The sequence below is a fragment of the Callithrix jacchus genome, chromosome 10 (genome assembly GCF_049354715.1).
Source record: "Callithrix jacchus isolate 240 chromosome 10, calJac240_pri, whole genome shotgun sequence".
In the NCBI taxonomy this organism is placed as follows: Eukaryota; Metazoa; Chordata; class Mammalia; order Primates; family Cebidae; genus Callithrix; species Callithrix jacchus.
In genome coordinates, this window is record NC_133511.1 from 105,267,964 (window position 1) to 105,289,165 (window position 21,202).

At 36.2% G+C, this 21,202-nt stretch overlaps 1 protein-coding gene across 46 annotated transcripts in view; it reads right to left on the reverse strand.

Annotated features, from left to right (window-relative positions):
- Nucleotides 1–5,312: 5,312 nt before the first annotated feature.
- Nucleotides 5,313–21,202, reverse strand: part of LRRC4C (leucine rich repeat containing 4C) — a 1,379,884-nt gene continuing 1,363,994 nt past the window's right edge. For all 46 annotated transcript variants that reach the window (XM_035264275.3, XM_054240777.2, XM_078340883.1 and 43 more), the window contains one exon: nt 5,313–7,437. In XM_035264275.3, coding sequence (XP_035120166.1) covers nt 5,473–7,395 — 1,923 coding nt within the window. In that variant the 5' untranslated portion in view covers nt 7,396–7,437 and the 3' untranslated portion in view covers nt 5,313–5,472. The remainder of the gene's footprint in view (nt 7,438–21,202) is intronic.

A 21,202-nucleotide genomic window follows, 5' to 3' on the forward strand; every position in this document is an offset into this window, starting at 1 on the left:
ACCTAAAAATATGCCGAAAAATGAAAACCAGGGATACAATCTACTTTCACATAGGGTTAAGAATATGTATTGAAAAACCAAAATGTTATTGAGCACATAAACATTGTCATTAATTATTTTAGAGTGACTTGTTTGTAAGACTCTCGAAAATGTTTCAGATGAAAATACATAGCTACTTGACATTTTTTTAAGGTCAGAATTAACCGAAGTTCATTCTCTTAACAATCCATTTATGCTGAGAAACATCTTTACAAGCATCAGTTAGTCTGCTTCAGGGCAACTGGAAAGAGAAACTATATTACTTTTCTCATTTTGTAAAACATTATTATGATTATTTTAATAGAAGTAGCTACAGGACCTGGAAGTCCATTTCAGCATCTAGCTTTTAAGGCATTTTACAAATTGTATTAGCATTAATATTTTTCATAATAATTCCATTAGTAAAACCTGAGATTTCCCTAGTATTACAAATTTTTTAATTAAAATTTTATAGTAACTGGCATAAAACGTATATATCATATATTTATTTTGTGCATATTTTAATATATTTATTTGAGATTTCATAGATTCCCCTTAGAAGTCTATACACTTTACAAAACTAGCAAATGTGCTTAAATAGCAATTGGTGAGCTCGACTTTTTACCTCTTTCAATGTGGAAGTAAGGGCTGAAGAAGTAAGGGGGTTAACTAATTGCCATTCGGTAGATGTAGTAATATATAGGCAAAATAGTTGCTAAGGGTGCCCATAATGGGTTTCTACCATGATAGCTGAACTACGGTTGATCAGTTGGATGTTCTGGCAAGTTTTCAAGGTTAGGACATCAGTCAGAATGTGTTCTACTGCCACCACACAGATCAGCACCTCTCCTTCAAACAACATTAAATCTTCCCTTTCACTGGGATAAAAAGCAATATATTCACTATTCTGGCAATGAGATAAAGGCAGGATTGATGCCATTTAGACAAGTCATATTCAGCAATTCAGCATCAAATATATAATAAAGTGAAGCATTAATAATCTGGAAAGTGAAATTAAATTACTAGACCAAATAATGAAAAATAAGACTTCATAGTCTGATTTTCATGGGTTCTTCCTTTCTGTATTTTCTGCAAGGGACAGATAGATAGGCTCATTTTCTGCATAGAAAAAAATTTACAAAACAAAGGTTTTTCCAGTATCATGTGCTTTCATTAAAATAGCTTCATTTATTGTCTGTCTTACAGCAAGTTCATCTCTTTTTTTTTTTAAATCCTGGGCAAAACAAAAAATGAACAGCAGTTTTACATTTTACTGCTAAACATATTATAAAATTTAATTATATAATTTTACATATAATTTATATAGTTTTCCTCAAGGTTGAAATTTCGGAAGTTCTGTTGGCAGCAGTTTAAGAAACAGAAGGATGTGAACTGGTATGTGTTTTGAGAATGCTTCATTCAGTATCTAAATTTGGATCCTAATTGACAGTGTGCTACATTAATTCTAGAAGATTTCTTTTTTCTCTCATACAGCCAGATGTATCTTGTTCTGTATCCTGATGGAGCATGAGAAGAGAGTAGTGTCCCAGCTGCTTCCTATCTAATATGTACGGGGCTTTTAGGAATCCATATTTCTTCTTGCAAAAGAAGAGAAAGAATCACAGGGACTTTGATTTTTAGAAGGTAACTTTTTAGACTCATTTTTATCAGAAGTAGCTGTTGTACAGAATCACATTCTAATCAAATATAAAGATGCATGTGTAATTTGAGGATATATTTTTATAAGAGATTTGATTCTATGCTACTCTTTTTAAGAGAAAGAGACAAACAGCTTCTTAGCAGAGTGTGACTGCTTACCTAGGCATTCACATGCTATGTCTGTGATAGTTCATGATATCATTATTTTCAAGATTCTTATTAAAACAAGCTGAAGCACCAAATAAGTAATTGAACACAATATTTTAAAATTACATTACTTTAGAGTATCGCATTTATTTGTTAGCACTCATCTAACTCTTCCACTTTATCTAAATATGTTGAAGATTATTCCAAAAGGATAAGAGATTGAAGTTGGTTTTTTTTTTCACTTTCATCAATCTTTACCTTAAAAATGTTGGAAACTCTGGGGCCATCCACTTAATATGTTTTCATGTTTCCGTGAAGGCTATTCTTAATACGCCTTCTTGCCGCCGCCTTTTTTTTTTTTGCTATGTAAATATTTATCACTCTTCCATGTGCAAATAACTTATTTTAATCTTTGAAAAAGATGATACATTATTTCAGAATATTTGAAATATGAGGGGAAATTATTAAAGTTATATCTGGGTCTGTGTGTGTGAGCTAAACCAAATCCTTCTATTATTTTGCTAATGCAAATGCATCTGTATACTTTTCAAAAGACTGTTCTAGATTAAGAGCATGACCAGATGTGGAAGAGTAAAATTCCTGAATAGAAACAGATGTTAGAGAATCTTCTTTCTAAAGCATCTTTGATGTTTAGGGAAGCAAACTGCATACTATTAGTAGGAGATACAAACACACACACACACACACACACACACACACACACACACACACACACAGAGAGAGAGAGAGAGAGAGAGAGAGATTATCATGGAGTTACTTTAACTTGGTGAATTGTAAATGGTGTATTTTTTTGTGTACATATTTCAGAATACTGCCACCCAGTTGCCTTTGGATAGAATAAAATGATCAGTAGACACAGAGTTGTATTTTGGTGCAACAATATAGCGAACATTTAAACAGTCACATAGGCTTCCTGCTAAACCAAGTAAATTCATGTGTGTAATGGTCTCTAACATATCAGTGCAGCTACTGTTCTGATGGGCCAAGGACCAAATATGTTATGCAGGGAAAATAGAGGCTTACTGTTAATCAGAAATATCTGGAATACATTTGAGTTTTTTTTAAATAGTAGATTTATAGCACTCCACCCTTTATCGCCAAAACCTGCAATGAGGACTTTTGGTTAAAAGAGTCTCTAAATTTATTATAGAAATCAAGTCTGGTTTATTTAAACCTTGCATCAAATTTTTTCCCAAAATATATTCATTAATACTATACTGTGAGCTCCTAGGAGACTGAATTGTATGGTTTGGATTCCAACCTAACTTTTTAAGTGCAAGTTCACCTTTCATCCTATTTAGTAGCATTTGTCTAACTGCTTAGCCACCTCTCACAGCCAAGGGTAATTGCGTACTTGGACTAAACCTATAAGAATTATAAGCTTAAAATGAAAGAAGCTTCAGAGTCAGCAAAGACAGGGTTTGGTGGACGCAAGCCAAGTAGAGAAAGGAGGATCATTTTCCCTTTCGATTGATATCACTTTTCTTTGTACTAGCACTTGCTTGTTATTATACATACTTGTTGGTGTTTTTTATGTTGTTGCTTGTTTTGTTTTGTGATTGCAGGCTGAGAATATGATAAGTATATTCAATACTGAATAACTTGACAAACAATAGCCAAATATTTTCCCTGTTCTTGAGTCTTCTCCCCAATGAAAGCAAGTGTGAATTGTGTTCCTAACAAAGGGAGGTTAGACATAAGGAAGAAAAAAAGCCAGAGAATTAGTGATCAAAAAACAGAAGCAAGATTCTTGCATGCTCTCATGCATTTCTTGTCCTTTTTTGCCATTTATCTGACCTATTTTGCTGGTAATAATTGATTTTTCACACCTGGAGACCACAAAACCATGGAGTAAGGTTCAGCCTTTAGAGTTAAGTGTGAGTATCCAAGCTTCTTAGCCATTAGGAGCTGAAGTTTCCTTCAGCTTGGTCAGTCCTTGTTTCACCACCAAGGTAGCAGGTTTCAAGGTCAGTAATAAGATCTGTATATATTCACTTGTCCACATAAAGATAGATGTCATATACATAATATATTAAAATATAAGAAGAATGCCAAGGTGCAACAACCAGCATGTTCCTTTTTTGCTTGGAAGCTAGTGTATGGTCTCTTAGCCAAAATGCCCCCAGTTCCTTAAAAAATACCATTAATGAATTACCACTGAATTAGCATTGCCATCTCCTGGTATGTATTCATCCTTCAGAACAAATCTAAACCTACACTTCCTTAAAGTTCTGCAATTTAGAAAACGTCACCTCTTGCAGAAGGATGGAAGAAACCATAAATCCAAGAGCTTTCTATAATAACAGTAATGTAATATTTTGAAAATTTAAGGTTCTGATTCACAGCCTTCCTTTCACCTAGTAGTAAATTAGAGCTGGCAACCAGTAATATACTAGATGATTTCTTTAATTATTTTTATATAGATTGGGAGTGATGCAAGAGCAGGAACCAGAGCTTCTCAATTGTGCACCCACAATACTAAAATCAATATTTTGCACACAGTAGGACTTTAATAATTACCATTGAATTGAACTAAATTTGCTAACACTCAGCACCAAATATTCTTTTTCAGCTCTAGATGACTTAGAATACTTTCCTGTTTTGCTATTTTAGTTCATCTGGCCAATGAAGTTTTATTGAGGAGACAGTGAATCAATTATATTGAAACTTTCCTTCAAGTAGAATTGAATTTACTTCACAAAATCATTATTTTTGAACCTGAGCATCTACAAGGAGTAACCCTAAAGAGAAGGTTAGGGTTCCACAACCTTAAAAATACCACAGCATCCTTAAGCATAGATCTAAAACTCAAGTCAACTAGTCAGACAGGACCCTGTAGAGACTGATTTTGTGACTAAAGAATACTGTAGTATTTTCTTTCTTAGAAAGAAGAAAATCTAATTACCTTCAAGTTTCTCACATTTGAGCCATACTACAAATGAGTTGTGTCCAGGTACAGAAAAACCAACAATATTTTATTTATAATCTTATTTTTAGCTTTTTAACTACAAATTCTGGTTCTAGAGTTGTTTAAAAGTCATGGGTTTTATAGATGCTTATATGTAAATTAATCTGTTGTTTGCTCACTTTCTTTTCTTTTCCATAGAATGGTCTTCCTCATAAATACAGAGCAGGTCATTACATGAAAAATATAAGATCTTGCATTTTTTTCCTTGTTCTCTCTAAAAAATCTATTTCTAATATTGCATTCCCCATTGGATTACTTCATATGGGTATGAGGGAAAAAGAAAAAAATTAAAAAGAGAGAGACAAAATAGACTGGATCTCACCACTAGAATTCACCATAAAAATCTCAAAGTATAACAGAATTCTTACAAAATTTCCTAGACCAGTTCTTTAAGGAATTGAGATCTCCTATGAAAAATATGGCAATCAGGGAAGGGAGGAACGAGATGTGGGAAATAGTGAATAAGTGCAGCAAAACAGGTTCTGAGGAATACACATAATTTTGTCTGCTTTAGATCACAATAGAATTTTTAATAAATAAATTTCTTTTTTGTTTTTTTGTAAAGACACTTTTTTGAAACAGTAGATTTAGCCCAGTCATTTGTGTCATTTTTAATAAACTGTCTTTTTTTGATTGTTGTATGTAACTCTGTAAATGTTTTAGATTTGAGTCTCTTGTACATTGTCTTTAGAGTTCATTCGGATCAATAACGGTTCATGCACTGAACTGTGTATTGAATTTATTGTGTTAACTGTTGTTGTGTGGTTGAAGGGAGATTTGTATGAGTTATAGTGATTTAGGTGCTCATGCTCGATAGCAGGCATGGGCAGGTGGCTTTCCATGGGTGTGTCTCCCGTAATCTCATCATCCACATTAATGATTTCAACAGTCCTTGTTGGGGCATGATGGTTTTGCCGATGGTGCTGCTTCCTCATCTTGTAGAAAATGACCAGCATCACTGCAGCCATGAGTGTGATGGCCACAAAACACCCAATGATAATTTTGGTAGTCTTCATGACCTCATCGATTCCTGGGATCCCACTGTTTATATCAGTCACTGGGATGGTGAAGGTTTTCTCTGTTGACCTTGTGCTCTGTGGCATGAGAGAGGTGGTCACATTGGTGGTCTCCCAGTCAACCACTGGAGTGGGACCCACATTGTTATCTGTGGTCCGTGCCTCATCCTGAGACGGTTCCATAGTCTCTACTGTGACAGTTGAAAAGTAAGAGAAAGGAGTAGTGGTTGCCGCAGTAACATTCAGGGTGGCTGAAGCGGTAGTATTCCCAACGGAATTACTCACCATACATGTGTACATGCCTGTATCTTGCACAGTTACATTTGTGAAATTTAACGTACCATCACTGAGCACAGCTATCCTCACTTTGTATGCCCCATGTGTCATGACTGTTCCATTTGGAGTAATCCAAGATACAGATGTCAGGGAGGTGGAGGCCCGACATTTCAACTCAGCTGCCATGCCTTCAGTGACATTGAGGTCTGCAGGGGGCTCCACAATCACTGGAGCATAGCATGTGAAATAATTCTGGTCGAGCTCTCCAATGTACCTCCCCTTTAGATTGGGAGGAGTGTTACACCGGGCACAACAAGCTGTGTTGGAGGGGGCCATGTCTTTTATCCACCAGCTGAGCCACAGTATGTCACAGTTACAGTTCCAAGGGTTGTGATGTAGATGTATCCGCTCTAGATGATGCAAGGGAGTGAAGAGGTCATGAGGCAATAATGTTAGATTATTGTGTGCCAGGTTGATCTCCACTAGTGACTGAAGGTTGTCAAAGGCATTCCGTTCAATCACTTGAATCTGGGACTGTATCATCCACAGTTTTTGAAGGTGCATCAAACCCTGGAAAGAGCCAGGCCTGATGGCAGATAAATGATTCCCAGAAAGATCCAGCTCATCTAGTTTTATGAGCGGCGTGAGGTTAGGTATTTCCCGAAGGTTGCACATGGCAAGGTTCAAATACCTCAAGTTGGACAGACCTTCAAAGGCACCTTCTGAGATGTATGAAAGTCTTTTCAATTCCCCTAAGTCTAGTCGGCGCAAAGAAGGAATTCTGTTAAAAGCATAAGAAGGGATGCTTTCAATGGGGTTGTTTCGCAACCAGAGCTCCTTCAGTTTAGATAAGTATACAAAAGCTCCATTCGGGATGGTAGTAAGACGATTGTCAAAAAGTTCCAGAGTATTGAGGTTCGCCAGACCATTGAAAGCCCCAATTTCAATGGTTCTGATATGGTTCCTACTCAACTGTAGGATTTCCAAGTGCCTCAAGTGCTTGAAGCTGTTCACTTTGATGATCTGGATTTGGTTCTCATGGAGGTTCAGCAGCCGTGTGTTGGTGGAGATGCCATCCGGAACCTCACGCAGGTTTTTCCGAACGCAAATCACCTTGCTGAATTGGTTGCTGCAGGAGCACACAGAAGGGCAGGTCTGAGCCCGCACCAGACCAGCCACCACAAGAAGTTGAAGAGCCAGCAGCGCCACAAGCAGGGGGTCAAATAGGGCCCTGTTAAACCTAGGACCTATCATTATCTGCTGTGGATGTAAGGTCATCTTGTTCAACATTCATAATTTATCTGGTGTTGGTCCTTCTGGATTTCAAACAGTCTGCAAAATAAAAGCAAAAAAAGATTATTAGATTAGATTTACTCTTAGTGTCTTTCTGGAGTAGTGTCAGTGATATAGTGTATCAGCTAAAGCCGTCATTTGTCAGACAAAAACAAATCTAATACTCTTTATTATGTGGTTCATATTTAGAGGCAAATGTACCTTTACTCCAAATGAGGAGCTGTCCAAAGACCACATTCCATGAGATGTATAACCACAGAGTAAGGGACCAATGAGGTAGAGGACCGTAAAGTATTGTTTGCCAATCAAATATGGCCCAAATTCATGAGGACATACGATGCATACTCCACCATAGCTTCAATGTCCACAGCAGATTGAAAAAGTTTAGAAAATAGGACTTTGGGGCTATATCAAACAAACTAAAAGCTCCTTTGCAAAAGTAGTAATAGCTGACATATTATATTGAAGGTTATTCTATGGACCAAACACCGCGGGCGATGGACTTTACAAACAAGCCTGTCTAGAAATGGCTACAGAATTTGTGGTTTTCAGTGCGAGATAAAAATGTAGGAAGCCTTATAAAATTAATCATTTCAAATCAGTAACAAAAGTCCATTAAACCAAGTGTGGGTCCATCTAAATGTGGATTTCTTTGCAGCTGCACAGGATATAGGCCTGTGAAGCTGGTTGCAATCTTTTGTCATCCTTACATCACTTCTCTGAAGTACGAATTGTCATTCTTTTCATTTTCAAAATGAAGAAATATAGAAGTGACATTCAAGAAGTCACATGTTAGTATAAATCAATCAGGGCTCAGACATTCATGAGACTGGTCCCAGAAGATATGATCTCAGATATAACATAAAAATGTTTCTATGAGAATAAAGGTAAAGGCAAAATATTTTTCAATAGTGAAGGACTTGCCCATAAGCATGACTTTCATATGCAAACCAGCCAATCCAAAGGTCAAACCCTAGCAACCTTATCAGGTTCTCCCAGGACTCTTACACTGAGACCACCATTCCCCTTCCCTAATCACCCTACATCCACTTACCAGGCAACAAGAGACAGCCCTTATGTCCCAGAGACTGCTCAGATTGTTCAAAAACTAGCCAGTCAGAAGCCTGCTTATCTTGCTTTTCCCTAAAACCACAATAAAGGCTCTTGCCCACATTTTCCGCTGTCTGTATTGGCTGACCCTGCTGCTTCCCAGTGTGGGTTCCTTATGCTGTGCCATGCCCCCTCCTCCTGTGAGCTGTGAGTAAAATCATCACTTTCTTTTTTTTTTTTTGAGACAGAGTCTTGCTCTGTTGCTCAGGCTAGAGTGCTGTAGCGTGATCTCAGCTCACTGCAACCTTGCTTCCCTGGTTCAAGAGATTCCTGTGCCTCAGCCTCCGGAGTAGCTGGGATTACAGGCAGATGCCACCATGTCTGGCTAATTTTTTTTGTATTTTTAGTAGAGACGAGGTTTCACCATGTTGGTCAGACTGGTTTCAAACTCCTGACCTCAGGCAATACACCTGCTTTGGCTGCCCAAAGTGCTGGGATTACAGGCATGAGCCATCGCGCCTGGCCCAAAACCTCACTTTTTAAACGGCAGCCATCTCCTGATCCATTGCTTCACTCTAGCTAAATAATAATAAAACCTGCATTCTAAAACAATCACTAAGCAACAGGGCCTGGCTCATCATGTCAATCCTGTTAATAGGTTTTATAGGATTACTCCCCTGTCCCATTTATATCATGACAACAATGTGGTTGGTAGGTTTTACATCCTAAGTCAGATAGAGCTATCCTCATTGTAAATTCAAATATGGGCTTAAATGACTCTTTTATATTTCCATTATCAATCGAAAGCTATCTACAGTTCCAGTAATCATGACCATCAAAAATTTATCATTTGAGTGATTTAGTGTAGTTTCACATATGCCCTCTCCCCCTGAAACCTATGTCTGTTTCAGGGGGAGAGGGCATATGTTATTAAAGTTATTGGGCATAAAATAACATAGCATGCAAAATCCCTGATATACAAACAAATTAACATTTTTAGGGCTCCGGTCCCAGGGTCCTGCTCCTCCATTTTTTCTTTCGTTCCCTACCCTATAGCCCTCCCGAGAATCCTAGGGTCTCAGGCAAAACAGGTAGAAATAACTGGTTGACTGGAAATAGCACAAAAGTAAAGAAGATAATTCCTTACTCTGCTGTTTGCTACCTTTTTCTTTTTAAACTATGATGCAGTAAAGGCAATCTTGCTCTGTGGTCAAGAGAAAAGGGTTTAATGTGAGACTTCTTGAGATCATATCCGTTTAAACATCAGTGACCTTAAAATTGAGAGTTACTTCATCTCTCTATACTTTCCCCATCTGTGAAAGAACACTATTATCTACTCAAAAGACTTTTCTTAGGACTGTCATGTAATACTGTATATGTAAAGTTACTGGCTCATAAGAAGTAATATATAATAGTCAAAGATATTAAAAATAAAGTGATGGGACACTCAGTTTCTTCCTCTTTTAAAAGACAGGAGCAACAATAATATCTCATTGAAATTTGTGGTAGGGATTACTAGATATAATCAGGAACATACTGTCAGTAAAACATACACCACAATGATATATTACTATTAATTATAAGGTATATGCATTTATTTTTTCTTACTCTCCAGGCTGAGTTTTATTTTCTACTTCTTGCTTACTTTAAGGTCTTTGTGCTATTGAAATTAATGAGATTTTCTATAAATCAGTCATAAGTAACGCTTTACAAATTATAGCTGGTTCAAATCTAATTTATAACCTACAGCAAATAATGCTTGGTACATGCACTGAATTAAATCAACTACTATCAACAAAAGGTTTTTTATTTTAATATCTAAATTATGTTACTTTATATCAAAAACCAGCCTTCAACATCTCTTTCATAAGATGTTTTTATCACATCAAAAGAAAATTAATTTAAAAGTATGCACTATCCATTACAATCATCTGACAGCATTTCTTTACAAATGCATTTGTGTGTGTTTTGAATTAAACTATAATACTTTTAGCCATGTCCTGGAGGATATCTTGACTTTGTCAATAGACTTTCTTCCTTTACTCCCTATGCTTTAGTGCACTGAGAGCCTGTGCAGTGAAGCAGCTATATGTGAGTTAGCTAACAGAGATGCATTATTTAGCACAGTATCATTGCTAAGTCATCATAGGCTTTGTCTAGACATTAGAACTGGTTTGTAAGCAAGGAGGGATAGATGAATTCAGTTAACCACAGTTGTACCCCTTCTTTACCTTCTCACATTATCCTTAACAAACCTCCCTAAACAGGGAGAACCAACACTGCTTACCACTGGACCCTTAGACTCCAAAGCACACCTTACCATCTACATAAGTATGACTTTGCTGTTCCACTGTCTATCTTAGCAGTTCTTTCCTCTTCTGGGGCTCTTCCACCAAACCAAATGGCTTCACTGATCCTTATGTGAACTTCCCCCAAAGTTCCAGCCACTCTTTCATGGAAAATTCAACAGACATTTGTGCTCAGATTTACTGAATCTCTTGACTCACCTTGTGGTTTTAATCAATTCTGAATTGTTGTGTCATAATTCTTGTGTAATCCTGAATAGGTTCCTATATTGGAAAACCTTCCTAGAGTCAAACTTAAAATTTAAATTTAAAAAATGAATTCAAAGTTCCTGGACACATGTGCAGGACATACAGGTTTGTTAGATAGGGAAGCATGTGCCATGGTGTTTTGCTACACCTAGCAACCCATCGCCTAGGTATCAAGTCTCACATGCATTATCTATTTTTCTTTATGCTCTCCCTCCCCCCTGCCACATCCCAAACAGGCCCCAGTGTGTGTTGTTCCCCTCCCTGTATCCATGTGCTCTCATTGTTCAGCTCCCACATGTAAGAGAAAATGTGGTATTTGGCTTTCTATACCTGTGTCAGTCAAACTTCTAATTCTTAATAAATTCTGACCTAATCTTCACAGGTCCACTCACAGACACTGCCAAACATTTGTGAGGTGGTGCTTTTCCTTACCACCATAATCAATAAAGTCAGCTCTGCCTTATCAACAAGTTGTATTGATGATATTTGAGAAATTAGCTTTTTATAATACTATAGTTATATTATTCATTTAAAATGTGCTAGAATCTCAAACAGTATCTTCACCCTCTCCCACCCAGCAAACACAAATTGGTTGCCTACCTAAACATTCTACCCCCTTACTCTTTTCTAAGAAAATTTTATACAGAAAAATTTACTCCCATGAGAAAAAAGAAAAAGAAAATATAAAATACTGTTTCATCTGTTTTAGGAGAGAATGACCCAGTACCGAAGGGTGAATAGAATTTTTGGTTTAAGCTAAAAGTAGGCAAACTTTTCCTGTAAAGGGCCAGATTGTAATTATTTCAGGCTTTGTAAGCCATATGATCTGCTGTTGCAACTACTTAATTATGCCACTGTAGCAGCCATAGACAAAAGGTAGATAAATGGGCATGGCTGTGCTCAATGACATTATTTATAGTACACAAAATAATATTTTTGGAAATTGTAACTAGAGCAATCAGACATGACAAATAAAGGACATCTTGGAAAGGAAGAAGTCAAATAATCTTTGTTTGCACATGATATGATCTTATATTTGGAAAACCCTAAGGACTCTACCAAAAAACTATTAGAACAGATAAACAAATTCGATAAAGCTGCAGAATACAAATACAAAATTAAGTAGTATTTCTAAATGCCAAGAGCAAACAATCTGAAAAAAAGAATCAAGAAATTAACCTCATTTACTATAGATAAAATACAATAAAATAGGAATTAAAGAACTGAAAGATCTCTACATTGAAAACTATCAAACATTGATGAAGAAATTGGAGAGGGCACACAAACAATGGAAAGATATTCCATGTTCATAGATTAGAAGAATCAATAGTATTAAAATCTCCATGTCACACTAAGCAATCTACAGATTCAGTGCAATCCCTGTTAAAATACCACAGACATTCTTCACAGAAATAGAAAAAAAAATCTTAAAATGTATATGAGACCACAAAAAAGACCTGGAATAGCCAAAGCTATCCTGAGCAAAAAGAACAAAATGAAGGAATATTACTACCTGACTTCAAATCATACTATAAAGCTAAAGTAACCAAAACAGCATAGTACTGGCATAAAAGTAGAGATATAGACCAATGGAACACAATAGAGAATCCAAAACAGTTCCATATATCTACAGTGAGTTCATTTTTGACCGAGGTGTCAAGAACATACACTGGGAAAAGGACAATCTCTTTAATAAATGGTGCTGAGAAAACTAGATGTCCGTATGCAGAAGAAGAAAAGTAGACCTCTATCTCTGGTCATATAAAAAAACCAAAATGGATTAAAGACTTAAATGGAAATTGGAATGAGATATCTCATTCAAGTTAAAATGGCTTTTATTCAAAAACAGGCAATAGCAAATGCTGGTGAGGATGTGGGGAAAAGGGAACCATTGTACACTGTTGGTGGAAATGTGAATTAGTATTAATGTGATGGAAAACAGTTTGAAAATTCTTTAAAAAACTAAAAACAGAACTGTCATATAATCCAGCAGTTCCACTGCTAGGCATTCATTCCCCCAAAAAGGACATCTGTATATGGAAGAAATAACGGTACTCCCATGTTTATTGCAGCACTATTCATAATTTCAAAGATTAGGCAGCAACCTAAGTGTCCATCAGAAGACAATAAATTTTTAAAATGTGGTACATATATACAACGGAGTTCTATTCAGCTATAAAAAAAGAATGAGACACTATCATTTGCAACAACATGGATGGAGCTGGAGGTCATTATGTTAAGTGAAATAAGCTAAGCACAGAAAGACAAACTTCATATATTCTCACTTATTTGTGGGAGCTAAAAAGTAAAACAATTGACTAATGGAGATAGAGAGTAGAATGATGATTATCAGAGGCTGGGAAGCATAGTTGGATGTGGGGAGGCAAAGGAGGCGGGATGGTTAATGGGTGTAAACATATGGTTAGACAGAATAAGATCTGTTTGATAGCACGATAGGGTGACTACAGGAAACAATAATTTACTTATTTAAATACATAAAATAGTATAATTAAATTGTTATAAGACAAAGGATAAATGCTTGAGGTGCTGGATACCCCATTTACCCTAATTTGATGATTATGCATTGTATGCCTGTATCAAAACATCTCATGTATCCCATAAATATATACACCTACTATGTACCCACAATAATTAAAATGTTTTTAAAACGAATATATAAATATATGTATATATATATAAATATATATATATATATATATATATATATATATATATATAATTATATTTCCTAACCATTTAAAAATTCACAAACATTCTTACCTGACAGGGCACACTCAAAAAAGTAGCAGGTTGTCTTGCAGATTATAGTTAGCTAGGCTCTTGTCTAAGCAAACATTGATAGTACCATTCCTACTTTCAGAGATGAATGAGGGCTGAATGTGTGACACAATATGGCTAATAAGATGTAAGGGGAAGTCAGCTGAGGGGTCCAGAATTTTTTTTTCCTCCCACTAATTAGAAAAACATGGGAAAGAAGTAATTCCTCGTTCTCTTTCTAGATAGTGTTGAGGGTAAAAGTGCCTAGAGCTGCTGCAGCCATCTTGTAGCCAAGAGGGGAGGCAGCCTGAGGACAAAGCTGATAGGTCAAGAAAGGAAAAATGGAAAGAATGTACATCTTTGATATTTGTGATAAGCTGCTGAATTAATGAACCCTGTAACTGGTTTTCCTCTGGACTTTTTACTATGTAAAATAATATATTACACTATAAACATTCTTTTTCTGGTTACATGCAGCCAGACCTATCCTGATACATTCGTATTAATTTCTGCTCTCTCTTTCTGGTGTGCTCTCTCTCCTTATTTCCTCAGCCAATAGCAAAGAAAGGGAAAAAAAATTATTTTTTAATTTTCCTATGCCAGTATAAACAAAGAGACCTTTCAAAGGAAACAAGATAAAGCAATACGATATCCTTATAAGAAAGTCTGAAGGTCATCCCACATCATGCTAAGAGGGATTTCTACTGCAAAATCATTTATCTGGACATCTCTGGGTTTGAAAGAACGCTAGAATACACAGGAGAAAAAAAAACAACACACCATTACCAAAGGTAACACACCTCTTCAAATTTATTTCATAAATATTTCCTAATGTAGATCATTGTTAACCTAATCTTGCAAATCTTGAGCTTTCTCCACCCCTTATGCAGGAATATATAGTTCTGCAGATTTTCAGGGAAAATTTTTTTTTTTTGTAAATATGCCCAGGGCTGAACGAGTAGGTGAATGTAATGGAAATGCTACAACATTTTAGTGGCTATAACTCAGAGAATCAACCTGTCAAGTCAAAAGGCAGCTGTTTGGCTAAACACACTGACTCTGCAATGTTTCTAGAAAATGCTAAAATTTCAGAAGTTGAGATTTAAGGGAAAAAAAAGAAAAACACCTGACTCCACATTTTCATTTTTCTAGAAGACTTATTTGGCTTACAGTAGAAGAAAGTATAATACATTCTTAGGGTTTGTTTCTCTGTAGTCGGGACTTCTCACCTAATGATATTCTAGTGTTGTCTCTAGTGTTGTGACTATATGTCACTAGTTGCAACATTACAATATCATTAGGTGAGAAGTCCTGACTACAGAGACCTATGTACTAGAAAAGTAAAACAACAACAATATGGCTGCCACCAACATGGGGTCAAGCGCTGGAGAGTATCATAAGGATTTTAAAAGAACTAAATTACCCATGTCTTCAAGAACTTTCCAATCTTAGAGCTATAAAACAAATTATAGATATATATCAAAAATTTATGTACATATATGATACAGGTACTAGTATCATCAAGATATTCAATATTTACATGCCATAAAGAATTATCAGAGATTGATGTTGGAATAGCTAATCAGAGAATGCTTTAAGAAGAGAATTTGGGACTGGGCGCAGTGGCTCACTCCTGTAATCCCAGCACTTCGGGATGCCAAGGCTGGCTGATCATGAGGTCAAAAGATAGAGACCATCCTGGCCAACGTGGTGAAACCCCATTATCTACTAAAAAATACAAAAATTAGCTGGACATGTTTGCTCGCACCTGTAGTTTCAGCTACTCGGGAGGCTAAGGCAGGAGAACCACTTGAACCCAGGAGGCAGAGGCTACAGTGAGCCGATTACCCCACTGTATTCCAGCTGAGCAAGAGAGCAAGACTCTATTTAAAAAAAAAAAAAAAAAATTAGAATTTTATGCAGATCTTTAAGCAGTATAGATTGGCATGGAGGTAGGGCAGTGGTGGAGGAGGTAGGAGCTTACTCCTGAAAGCAGAGTAGGAACACAAAATATTAACAAAACTGCCTTAATGGAAGTAAAGAGTTTACACTGTAGAACATAGATAAACTAGCTCAATTGAAGGGCACTGCAAGCCTAATAAAGAGTTTGAATTTATTTTAATAAAAAACTTAGAAACTTGAGGTTTTTAAACAGGAGAGGGAATGAGGAGAATATTGTTTTAGAAAGTTTCTGCCCTTGTTCTTAAGGAAATTGGAGAGAAGACTTTGATGAGAAAGTAAGTGACTTTAATAATCGACATCCCTAGCATTGCTTTAGAAATGAATGGAACCAATCTCCAATCTGATTATTTGACTACGGAGACGTGCATAGTTCAAATTAATCCACCCTAGTTAAAATCTTGTAGAGCATGAAATACCAATGAAGACAAAATTAGCTTCTGCATATGGTCACGTTAGAAAATATCAGTGTACACAAAAAGAGCAGTGTATCATTTTGGAATGCCAGATCTGCAAGTCAGGAGAGAGGCATCTTTGATGTCTAGTGTGGCTCATGTCCACGCTGCATATTGCACACAAAGGACTACTAAACACACATTTAGTTTTAGTCCTCTTTCTAATTTGAGACAATGCTGAAGCATAAAAAGAATGCCTAATCTATAATAGTAACACCAGCTTTAGAGTAAAATGCCTCCCATTGGAGGGTTGGCTAGGTAATTCCTGACTGTTTGGTAAACTGGCCTTCTCTGAGCCATCCCTTCCTAAGTGGGAATGACAACAATATAATAAATAGACATTGTGAGGATTACATGAATTAAATGGCATAGCGTACACTGAAAGCAAATCCCCAAACTTGCCCCTGAACCTCCACAAAAGCCACTACCACATGACCAGTTGCTCAAGGCAAAAATGTTAAACTCTTCTTTGACTTTTCTTTTTCTGTATTCACATGTAGCCCAGCACTATTCATTCTGATTCAACTTTAAAACAATGTGGGTCTATCTACTTTTCCTCATTGTCTCCTTCTAGATTATATGTCATCCTCATTTCTAACTTGAACCTCTGAAATACACTCCCATCAATTTTCCTACTTTGGTCCACTGCATTACCACAATTCATTCTTCATAGAGTAATTAGATTGAATTTTTAAATTATAAATATGTTCATGCTGTATTTTTAGTTGAAACTCCTCTATTAGCTCCATATCTTTTTAGAACAAAATGCAAACTACTTTGGTCTCTGAGACACAACCTGACCTCTGTCTACCTCTTCCACTTTTCAACTTTTTCTTACTCCAGCGTCTCAATTCAACCCCATTGGCTTTTCATGGTTTCTCAAACAATTCAGCCTTGTTCCCCACTCAGGACCTTTTTACTAGGATTCCTTCTGCCTGCATTGTGTATCCTTTGATTTTTACATGGTTGTTTTTCCTTTTAATTCTGGGCTCACTTTAAATTTTACCTTCTTAGAAAGTTCTTTTTGATTACCTAGCCAAAAATATCTTTTGTCATATTTGATACATTACCCATATTCAATTTTCATCATAGTACTTATCACTATTTGTTATTTTTTCTCATACAGTAAGGTGCCTATTTTCCTACTGCCTGTCTCACCTCAGTGGAAGGTTAATTTCCATGGAGTAGAGACTTGTCTTCCTTATTCAGTAGTATTCACCTAGAACAGTACTCATGGAATATTCATTAAATGCATGAATGAATGAATGAATGAATGAGTGCTCACACAGTCAGAAGCAGGTGAAAACCCATTAAGTCAAGGCCATATGGGTCCACTAAGGACCCATAGGATGTCATACTCACTAATTGATCCCTAGCACCTAGTAGAAACTCATGTACATAGCAAGAATTTTATCAGTTTTTGGAATAATGTTTTCCAGTTTGTAGTTATTTTCATAGAAGTTTTTCTACAAAGAGCTGTGAAGAACAGTTATTTAAAGATCATCTCACTGTCTCTTTGCTCTCTTTGCATGTTTTTTTTTTTTTTTTTTGAGGGGGATGGGGGTGGGTGGTAAAGTCAGGGAGATTTCCCTATTTCTTTCTCTTTGTCTATTATTATCAGTAGCAGCCCTGTTTTATGTTTGACCAAACAATGCCCTCTGCTGTATGTGCCTAAAATAACATGATTGCCTTGAAAATTTCTGCACAATTGGATGCCTAGTTGTTTTCATGATTTGCTTCTTCCCACCTACATATACTCTAGAACTAGGGAGGACTGACTTAGTTTTCAGGTCACTGCATTGGATCAGACCACTTTATAACAGAGAAAAGAACTCCTATAGTCAGCAAATGCCTTTTAAAATGGAAGGGCTTCTAGATCACCACATGCTGGCTGCAGGGACTCATTCAAACCATTTATTTAAAAGCCCGTGGGTGGAAAAGATCTTCTAATTCGACTCTCACAATCTAAAGCAACGAGATGGACTAGGCAAGAGACTGGGGAAGGCTGTGGCGGCTCCAAACTTTGTCTTAGCAATAAAAATTCAAATCTACTTCATGCTAAAAAATCCGACCCAGGAAAACAGTCACAGCTTGGCAGGGCTAAAAATAAAATTAATTTGTTTTTTTCCTGCTTGTTTACTCTCTGGTGACACTTAAGAGATAAATATACCTGGCATGAGATTTCTGGCCGTTTATGAATCTGTTTGATCTTTTTGAGATTATTTATGAAAATATAAAATATAGATGAACAACTTTTTCTCAAATTATAAGATGGGATTTGAGGTGTTTGGGGGTATATTTATGATTGCAATTTGCTTTATATTCATTAAATGCATGAATGAATGAATGAATGAATGAATGAGTGCTCACACAGTCAGAAGCAGGTGAAAACCCATTAAGTCAAGGCCATATGGGTCCACTAAGGACCCATAGGATGTCATACTCACTAATTGATCCCTAGCACCTAGTAGAAACTCATGTACATAGCAAGAATTTTATCAGTTTTTGGAATAATGTTTTCCAGTTTGTAGTTATTTTCATAGAAGTTTTTCTACAAAGAGCTGTGAAGAACAGTTATTTAAAGATCATCTCACACTCTCACTCATCTCACCAAAGAAAAATATTTAAAATCTCAAGCTCCATGTGCTGCAAGATATTCACTCTTCAGTAATGAAATCAGAATGCCCCAATGATTAGAAATATGCCTGTTTGTAACAATGCCTACATTCTCCTTCCTGTTAATATTTTAAGTCTGGAGCCCCACCAATGTATGAAACTGTTGCTTCTTTTTTTTTTTTGGCTTTTTTATTCCAAGTTCAAGGGCCATTTAATGATTAATATATGTTATTCTTTATCTCCACAAGTGGTCTTTCTTTTCATATCTTTTCTGTAGGAGATATCAAAGCAACATTTTGCAGAGTCAGTGTAACAACACACGGGAGCCTAGACAATCACAGTGCAAGACAGCATAGCCCACAGTGCCTACAGAATTAAGCCTAAATCCCATACAGCCTCTACCCACTAGATGCCAGTAGCAGCCTCAGTTGTGACAATCTACAATGTCTCCAGAACTTGCCAAATGTCCCCTGGGGGGCAAAATTGTCCTCTTTGCAAACCACTGCCTTTCTATGACATGTAAGCCCCTCAACAGTGCTGTGCCATCCTGCTTTCCCAGTCCTGTCTCCCACTGTTCTTAACAGAGTCGAGACTGCAGTCTCTTCCAGAGTCTAAAAATACTCCCTCTACTTTTCCTCTTTGAGGACTTGCTCCTTCTTTCTTAAGATTGAAATTACCTACTCTGATTTTTTTTTATATCAAAGTTTTACCCAACCAGAGCCAATTTTATGCTGGCTATTTTTACTAGGCTGTCATCAGCCTTATTGATCAGTATAAATCCATCCTTCCCCTAAAGTGTCTGTAAAGCCAAGACTATAACACTTACCAAATCCGAGTTTGAATGTAAATGTTTGGGAATGTGTTCAACTTATTGAATCATAAGCTTTCTCATGGACAGATACTGGATGATATTTAGGCATTCAATAAATATTAGCTTGAATTACTGAAACATGTCACATATTTTAATTCATAGCCAAATTGATAAACCAATTTTATAAAAACATAATGCATTGAAGCCCATTACTAAGACTTATATGTGAACTAAAAAGATAGAAAAAGTATAAAACTTGGTTTAAATGGTAAAGAGAGGGCTCAATAATTACTCCTTGCCACCCTCCCCCATATAAACACATGAAAACTTATATATTAAGACTGTAAAGTAAATTACCAAAAATCTGCATATAAATAAGAGATTGAAAATGCTGTTTTAGGGTAAAAATCTATCCTTAGCAGCAGTAACCCATATCCTAAATATTACATCCAGAGTATCTTGTATATTATGTATGCTCAATATAGGAATGAATATATGACCTCAAGAAAAGGTTGATTGTTGCAGATTTCTAGCTGTTTATGCAACTAAGCAGACACTAATAGTACATAGAGACTTGGACACACATTTTTGTAGTACCCATCTGTGAATCTGCCTGGGGATTGAGTATTGTGATTTTGGACTCTATTATTGTGAGGATAAATGAGTTCACGTAGAGAGAAAATTTTAGAACAGTGTCTTGTACATAAACAATACTCTAAGCGTATTTGTTGTTGTCTTCATTATTTCTGTTATTTGTCTGGTACTGATGACAGTTAAAGTTCATATATGGAGAATGATGGATACATCGACTATAATAACACTAAAACAATTTGAATCATACAATTAAGTTCTCTTAGTTTTATCTTTCATCAGTAACCTTATTTGATTATTATTTGCCTTTCCATGAAATTTTACAGTACTAGTATGGGTTCCTAAGAAGTTATTAATGGGTTTCAAACCATTTGTGAACCTCCTGAAATTATATGCAGATTTTTGTTTAAATGTGATTGTATCTTTTTATAGAAAGATTTTTCATTAGTCTTAACATCATACTCTCAGAGAGATTTATGACTCTAAAAATGTTTAAGTTCCACACAAAATAACTAATAGGCTGAAGTGCTTGAAAGATCTGTTAGAGTTCTAGCTATAAATTAGCAAATTGGCATTCTGCTCTATATATCAATTTCTTTATGAATAACCATTGGGAAGGGTCCTGGGATGCAGTCTGCCCTGGGGACAGCTATCTTTGCCAAACAAATGCGGGTACACCGGTGACATTTTGTCATTCCATGTCATTTCTTTAAGGAATTTGTGGCAATGTATGAATTATGATGCAGAATGATAAAATAAGGTCCTGTGCTTCCTCAACAGAGCAGAAATGGGACCTCCTCTGTTCAGGAATCTTCCTTCATTCTGCTGTAGTTAATTCCTCAAAGGAAAATGTAGTAATGCATAAATTAATACATTAATGTTTATCTCTTAGGGTGTTTTGGGTGACCATGCCTGATGCCAAAGGAGAAAGCACCGCACCTATGAATATTAGTAGAAAAACAATCATCTAAAAGAAATAAGTAAGAAAA